General features: G+C 55.5%; 1 protein-coding gene across 1 annotated transcript in view; it reads left to right on the plus strand.

Annotated features, from left to right (window-relative positions):
- The window catches only part of RHOG (ras homolog family member G), a 30310-nt gene extending 22922 nt beyond the window's left edge, over window positions 1-7388 (plus strand). Inside the window, exon 2 of the mRNA XM_030555858.1 lies at window positions 6413-7388. Within this exon, the coding sequence (XP_030411718.1) occupies window positions 6448-7023 (576 nt within the window). The 5' untranslated portion in view covers window positions 6413-6447 and the 3' untranslated portion in view covers window positions 7024-7388. The remainder of the gene's footprint in view (window positions 1-6412) is intronic.
- Window positions 7389-8306: the final 918 nt, after the last annotated feature.

Consider the following 8306-nt stretch of genomic DNA (forward strand, 5'->3'; position numbering starts at 1 on the left):
CAAGGGGGAACAGAGAAAAAGCAACAGCTTAAAAGCCATGTTCACCAGACTGACCAGCGCAGTCACTTCCATAGAGGTCAGGGCGCTAATGTCTTCTCCAGTCCAGCCAATATACTGTCCAAGTGCCCTTGCTCACAGACACTCTGGGTTTTTGCTCCCTGAGACAGCATCACCCCTGAGCGGTATCAGAGCCTGCCTTATAAAGGCCCCTGACTCCACCCCTTTCCCAGCATACTTTGTTCAGAGGAGCTTGATATCCATGACCCATGGTGGCCATGGCTAGTGCTACCCCAACATCCTGTCCTGGCCCTCCAGGTCAGAAGAAACCTTCCAGCATCACGTCCTGGCCTCTTTCCCGGAAACTAGACAGCCCCAGCCTGGTAACAGTAGGGAAGAGAGGAGCAGGGAGCTGTACTTTTCTCTCAAGATCCCTCACAAACAGATGGGGAATCCAAGTTTGGTTTGCTAAAAGGCAGAGCCTTTTCTCCCTTGATGCTCCTTTCTAAACCCCAGGAATGGTTGGTTCTGTGGCAGGTCTAGCTTGGTGGATAGAAGCCTCTGGCCAGGAGGGGAGGGAAGAAGGGAGTCTGGTTCCTGGGTCTTTAGATCCTGGCTTTTTCCCCACACTTGGAAGCTAAACTTGTCTCTGCTATCCCTCGATGTCCCCCACAGCAGCTCTGTTTCCCTACCATCGCAGCACTCTCTTCCAGTAGAGTGGGTGCAGGGAGACTGGGCGTCAGGCTGGGGCGGGTCAGGGTCCAAGCACTCTGAACTGCAGGGCTGTGAGGAGCTGAGATTTCAGTTTGGCCCATTAGAGAGATTGGTGCCATTGGCAAAACTGGGGGCTGGCTCCAGGGTTGATTGGGGTCTAGGGTTTTAATCTGACCCACAGGGAGTGTTGGTGGAGTCCAGCTGGGCTGTGGGTCAGATTAAAGCCCCAGACTCCCACTCTGACATGCCTCTGTTCTTGTCCCTGTAGTCCTCCCTGAGAGAACACGGGCCTTTGTTCAAGTAAGAGGTTAAGAGCCTACTATTGCTCCAGAGACCTCTTTGGCTCAATCAGAGAACCTGCCTGTAGTCCTGCAGGCCTAGATTTGCACCTCTCCAATGGCCCCAGTGCTGGGTCGTTCCATCCCCAGGCCTGGGTCTGCGTGTTGCCAGCTGCCTGCCCCCGAGAGGCTGCTCCCCTCTCATCTGTCCCATCGGCCTGGTGGCAGTGCAGCAGTTGGAAGTTCACTGTGGCAGCTACGCCCTGGATCTTACATGCTCCCTGGTCACATTTCCCAATCGACTTGTCCCTTTGCAGTCTCGCTGGTGGTTAAACCTAATTCGCATCCTGCTCAGGGCGACACTGGAATAATTAATTCAGGGGAGCAGAGGGGCAGTGAAGCCTGTTCTTGGGGGAGCGAGGGTTTTGCTTTATACACATACATTATTCAATGAGGATAAATAATGTTGGTTACATAAATAATACCAGGTGGGGTACTGGAGTAGTGCAGTGGTTCTCAAACTTTTGTGCTGGTAACCCCTTTCACATAGCAAGCCTCTGAGTGTAGCCCCCATTATAAATTAAAACCACTTTTTAATATATTTAACACCATTATAAATGCTGGAGGCAAAGCGGGGTTTGGGGTGGAGGCTGACAGCTTGCGACCCCCCAGTTAATAATCTTGCAACTCCCTGAGGGGTCCCAACCCCCAGTTTGAGAACCCCTGGAATAGTGGAAGGGGTAATGGGAAGTATTGGGGGGGGGCACCCGCTATTCCTTCCTACCCCTTGGCATGATCTTGCTGTGCTTTTCTACCCAGAGATCCCAAAGGATGTTTGCCATTAATGGGTTAAACCTCACACCCCCCTGTGAGGCAGGTACAAGATCATCCCCATCTTACAGATGTGAAAACTGAGACACACAGCAGGGAAGTGACATGTCCACATTTACACACAAGTCTGTTCTGTGGTGCTTATCTGGCCCTGTTGCACTGCTGGGAGGCTGGGCTGGGCTGTTACCCCATCGTGCTGAGGGGGAACGAGTTGATGAAGCGACTTGCCCACGTCCCACAGAAGCCAGCCTGAGCCCTCTCAGAGCCAAGGCTTCCTCCACAGCCCCGGGCAGCAATTTAGCCTCACTTTGCTGATAGGGAGACTGAGGCCCAGGGAAGTGGGGACTTGCCTGGGGTCACACAGGAGATCCAGGCGCCCAGGCAGCTGTGCAAGCCACTGCTTTCTCCTAGGAATCCTGGTTGTGGGGTGACGTCCCTGCTGGGCTCAGTCTGGGTGCAGGCCCCAGGTGGGGGTCCCGGGCTCAGTGGTTCCCTCATGGCAGTGCGTGGCTGGCGATCAGCGCTGCCCCTCATGTGCCCTCCAAACGCCAGGGAACGGGGAAGCTGTGGTGGAAGTGGTGGAATACACGGAGCGGGCAGATGCTGGGGGGCAAGGCAGCGGGACGGATGAACCAGCTGAGGTTTTCTGGCCTGGCCAGGCTGTTGGGGCAGAGGTCTGGAGGGCCAGGCCAGGAGGCCGGGGAGCAGGTCACAGCGGGAGGCAGCGCTGAGGGGAAAAGAGGCAAGCCAGCTTAGGCACAAAATGGGTTATACACAAGTATATACGGTAGGCTGCTGCAGGTGCCTTGCAGGGAGCAGGTGCCCCCAGGTACCCAATGCTGTCAATAGCCGCGATGCGCTGGGTGCAGGGCCGGTGTGGGGTGGAGGGGGGACACGGAGTATGCCCAGCTTTCCCCTTTGGAAGGGGGATGGCTGAGTGAGTGGCAGGTTGTTGGGAACATGGGGCCTGGGCAAGGGAGTTGTCCCTGCACTGTCCTAAGATGTGCTGCAGGGAGAGGGAGGGAGGTGCCGCAGGGAAGGAACTGGTTCCTGGATCCCATCCCTGCTGGCCGCAGAGGGCAGTGCAGGGATTACAATCCGCAGGGTAGATGCTGGGGACAGCACGTGTCCCATACCTCCTGGCTGCGCCCCACCGCAGCACGCGGGACCCTACACAGCTGTCCGGGGGCCATTTCAGGGAGGGAGGTCACTTGGGAATGCCAGTCCCACTGCAAGCCAGCCAGCTTGTGCGCCGAAGCCCCCTGGGTGCTCCTGCCCCAGGTCTGCGCCGTGGCGTTCCTAAGGGAAGGCGTGAAGCGGTGCAGGCGAGGGGGGTTGGGAGGCGCTGGCTCAGTGCGCCCCGGCTGTTTGGGGGCTGGAGCTTGCTGTGGAGGTGAGGAGTGCGTGGGGTGGGGATGGCAGGGTGCTGGAGCATGCCACCGGGGTGACTACGCCGTGGCTTTGCTGGAAAAGCCCTCCAGCCGACTTGACTGAGAGGGAACCTGGTTTTCCCTACGTGTTTCGATGTATGTTACAGCGCAGGGAGTTACTGACCTCACTGGCTATCCACCCCTCCACACAGATCCAGCCCACCTCTAGCCCCCTGCACAGCAATTCACTCCCATGCCCCCCCCCAGCTGTCTCCCCTACACCGCCAGATTGCCCCGGTCCCACACTGCCCTGCTCCCAGACCTCAGTCTTGAAACGGGTATTTTTCAAAGCAGTTGCAGATAAATGTCTAGAAGTGAAAGGGGGCAGGGCTGATGGGAGCATGGCTGTAGGGGGGTGAGGGGAGGAGGTGGCATGTGAACTGAGGGGGCGCAGTTCACAGAGGAACTCCTGTCTAACAAGCTGCCTACAAAGTTACAAACAATCGCCATGGGAGCCTTTACTCCAGTTACCAAGGTGCAGTCACCTCTGGGGTGGAACACAGCTGCAGTGCATAGGAAAACCAGGTTGCAGTTCAGGACAGGAGATGGAGCAGAATAATATACCCAAGGGCAGCAGAACAGGGTATTTGGAGAGGCAGAATGCAATTACCCATTAATCTGCTCAGGACATCTGGGTTCACAACCCTGCCCTTGCAGAAAGGGCCCTCTGCAATCAGGATGCTTGGCCTTATATCTCCTCTGAAAGGGGGCACCCTGCCAGGGCATTGGCTTAGTACTGACTGGAGGGAAGAGCACCCCCTGGCAGCTCCCTAACATCCCGCCCCCCACAGCACCTGGGTTTTCCTTGGACATCTTCCTTCAGAGCCAGGAGTGGGCTGAACCCTTGGTAACTTGAACGATCCCACGAGATCATAGCCTGGAAAATGGGCCGTGAGGCTAAGCGACAGGCCAGAGCAAGCACTTGCTTCCAAACTTTTCCCAAACCTTCTAACAGCAAGGAGATTGGAGCCTGTACTGGGCCAGCTGCCTATCAGCCTCCTCCAGATCTGTTCGCGACACTTCCTGGCAGGGTCCCATGCACTGCCACCGCCTGATGAATGAGCATCTCTCTTCTCACTATCATTCCCAGGGGCATGTGATAGCAGTGGGTGATTATCTCCCTTCTGCCCCTGGCCAGAATCTTATCAGCACTAGCTACAGCTTCTGAGCGTGCCTAGTGATTATACCATGTGTCTAGGGGACTGGACTGGGCGTTCTGTTCCTGGATCTCCTGCTCCCGCAGTGTTGACCACACCAAGCAGGGCTAATGAGGCTTTTGTAAAGTGCTTTGAAGGGTAAAGTATTTTAGAATTTTTATATATATATATATATATAAGGGTTGGAAGTTACCTCAGGAGGTATCTAGTCCAACCCCCTGCTCATGGCAGGACCAATCCCTAGACAGATTTTTTACCCCAGTTCCCTAAATGACCTCCTCAAGGATTGAACTCACAACCCTGGGTTTAACAGGCCAATACTCAAACCATTGAGCTATCCCTCTCCCCCAAGTGCTTATGCCAGTGCTAGCTTTTCAGCCACATAGATCTTCTTCAGGGCTGGGAAAGGGACTCCCAGCATCCCAGCTGAATGCAAGGTGGAATGGTGTTGTTTAGCATTAGTACTTAGCACATAGTGGAAGGGCCCATTCAAGGTAGAGTGGCCCGTTATCACCTCAGCGGTCACAGCACAAAAAGAGGGGGTGAGCGAGTTACGGATCCTTGTAATAAGTCACATATCCAGTGTCTCTGCTCAGGCCATGAGTTTCCGTGTCTAGCCGAGTTTATGCTCCCAGGCTCCTCTTTTGAAACTGCTGTGCAGGTTGCCTTTGAGGATGAGGATGGATATTTGCCCATCGCTGTAATGCAGCCAGTTCTAGGATGGAGTGTGGCAGCTGCTTAGCAGTGCACTGCCCCACACAACAGCTCTTCCAGGCAGGAAGGGAAGCAGATCCTATATTTAAGTGAAACTGCACAGAGAAAGTAGAGGAGGCCGAATGTAATCACAGGTACTGGGATTTGGCCAGATAAGCAGAGCTAACACCGTTATTACTGGTCATCAACACGCAGGACATCTGGCATTGTCTTTTGTTACCTTCTGCTCTTTCCAGCTGTTTGGCGTAATAACCCACCTAGTGTCACCTGTCTGAGACTTAGATTACATGCTCTCTGGGGAAAGAAACCATCTGTCTGTCCAGCGCCTCGCACGATGGGGGCCATGGCTCTGGACTGGGCACACCTAGGCACTACCGCAACACAAATCAATGACTTCAGTTGTGTGTCTCCTCTGAGCCCCAGCACTTGTGTGTGTGCCCCTCACCGTGGCATCAGAGTGCTGGTTCAGTACTGACTCGGTCACCAGCACGGCTTTCCCTGGAGGCCTCCTATCCTAGCGAACACATGGCCCCTGAGACGCCAGCTGGCCCTGGTGTGAATGAAGTGAGGCTCAGGAATCTTGAGGCTTCCAGTGGATGGAAGCGATGTGTGCTGGAGAGAAGTGGGGCTGGGGTGCCAGAACGGGGGGCATACCAGCCGTAAGGGCAAGACATGGGGAGAAAAGATGGAGAGGAGTGAGTAGGGGGCAGTGCCTTGAGGGAGGAGACCGTGCGAAGGTGGACAATGGGTGGTCCAGGGGTGGGGGCAGGGCCTTGGGGGGAAGAGCGGGGCCTCGGGGAAGCGGGGACCAGAGGCGCAGGGGCAGGGGCTCGAGGAGAAGGGGCAGTATGAGGGTGTGGGCTCAGGGAGAAGGGGTGGCACTGGGGCTCAGGGGGAAGAAGCTGCGTGGGAGGGCAGAGGCGGCACAGAGGGGGCAGGGGCACGTTTTGGATGCTGGTGGCCGGGTTCCCCCCCACACTTTTCAGGAGCTTCTGTCGCCCCTGACTTGGTCATGTCTCAGCGCGGGGGGAGGGGGGAGCACAATGAGATGACCTTCCAGGCCTACATTGCTGTGATTGTAGGTCTACGTGCAGGACCCTGGGTGGGAGCAGACGGCTGGTCAAATGGTAGCTGCACTTACTTGTCTTCCACCCATCCTAAATTCTGAAGGCCGGAAGGTGCCCTTGTGATCACCTACCCTGAGCCCCCGGGCATAGCGCAGGCCAGAGCCCATCCCCAGCGCGTCCTGCACTGAGCTTGCTCTCATTGACTCTGTCTCCTCCCCCTCCAGGTTGCTGAAGCGGAGCCCAGGGAACGTGAGCCGGGATGCAGAGCATAAAGTGTGTGGTGGTGGGTGATGGGGCGGTGGGGAAGACCTGCCTCTTGATTTGCTACACCACCAACGCCTTCCCCAAGGAGTACATCCCCACTGTCTTCGACAACTACAGCGCCCAGAACACGGTGGACGGCAGGACTATTAACTTAAATCTGTGGGACACGGCAGGCCAGGAGGAGTACGACCGGCTCCGGACGCTTTCCTACCCCCAGACTAACGTCTTCATCATCTGCTTCTCCATAGCCAGCCCATCCTCCTACGAGAACGTGAAACACAAGTGGTACCCGGAGGTCTGCCACCACTGCCCCAATGTGCCCATCCTCCTCGTGGGCACCAAGAAGGATCTGAGAAACAACCCCGACGCCATAAAGAAGCTAAAGGAGCAGAATCAGTTGCCCGTCACCACCCAGCAGGGGGTCAACCTCTCCAAGCAGATCCACGCCGTCAAGTACATGGAGTGCTCCGCCCTCAACCAGGAAGGCATCAAAGAGGTCTTCACGGAGGCCGTGCGAGCCGTCCTCAACCCTGCCCCGGTGAAACCTAAAAAGCCCTGCATCCTTTTGTGAAGAGGACTCCAGAAACCTAAGCAGTGTGGCCGGGCTTGGTGGCTGCTTGGGGTGGGGGAGGGTGCCGTAGAACCCGGAGATGATCCTGCCCTTGTCCCTCTGCTCCCAGTGATGCTAGTATGTACAGCCCTTCTCTCTCCAGACGCTTCCGAGCTGTCTGTCCCAGGACACGGCAAGGGAAATCCTGCCTCCATTGTATCCAGCGTGCCTCAACCCCACTCCCCAAGCCTTGTGTCCTTCCAGTGAAGGCACGATTAGACAGCTGGGTGCCACAAAACCAAGGCTGTTCTCGATAATAATAAACCATGTTTGCACTAATACGTAGATTGTCTTGGATCACATTTGAGGGGGGGGGTAAACCTTGATAAGTAATTAGGTGGTTTCCCCTCCCCTTTGATGTGACCCCAAGGAGTCCCTGGTCCCATCATGTTCTCGGGACCTGGGTACGTAGCTCACTTGGGGATGAATGGCTTCCACTTCTTGGTCAGCCATTCAGATGGCCACTAAAATGAAATCGCTGCACTGCAACCCCCTGTCCTGAGAAGTGAGTGCTCAGACGGCATCTGCAACCACTTGCGCCACCTCCTTGGCGTTTGGTCCTCCAAACCCATCAGTTCCAGGGATGGAAGGAAACCAGGAACCTTGCTCAGTGCTAAAACACACCTGCCCTCCAGGAGCTGTGGCTGCTTTGGTTGTTTGATGGGGCCACTGAGCCATCCTGCACAGCTGACAGAACTGGAGTAATTGCTGAATTGCAGGCTGAAGCTCATCAGCTGCCAAAGAAGCAAGTCCCTTTGTCACACTGAAGACCTGCCAGTGTTTCCACGGGATTGACTTGTGATTTGCCGGGCGAAGGAAATTTTAAAACTTTTTCTGATTGTCTTCTCCTGGCTTCCTCAATATTCATTCTGCTCTGAGCCCCACACAGCCCTTCACTGGTAGAGACCACCTGGCCACACGGCGTGTTTGGAAAGAGTACCCCTGCGTGAAGATGCTTTCGACAAATCCCACCTGTTTACAAAGAGAAGGCATTTGTGCTTACATGGACGGGGGCTGTACTTCTGGGGTTTTTTCTATGGCATTTTTGTTTTCTTCTGAGATGGCCCTATTTGCAGAGACATATTTACAGAACTGGAGGCTACAACCGCGCTGGCTACACACATCCTCTTCCACGGCTAGATAAGGCGGCCTGCACCTCCCCACGTGGGTCACCTCTTTACAAAGAGCACCACGCTTTGCTGAGCACAGGTGCATTTTGCTGCTTGCATTGAGATCATGGACCA

This window comes from Gopherus evgoodei, chromosome 1, assembly GCF_007399415.2.
Source record: "Gopherus evgoodei ecotype Sinaloan lineage chromosome 1, rGopEvg1_v1.p, whole genome shotgun sequence".
In the NCBI taxonomy this organism is placed as follows: Eukaryota; Metazoa; Chordata; order Testudines; family Testudinidae; genus Gopherus; species Gopherus evgoodei.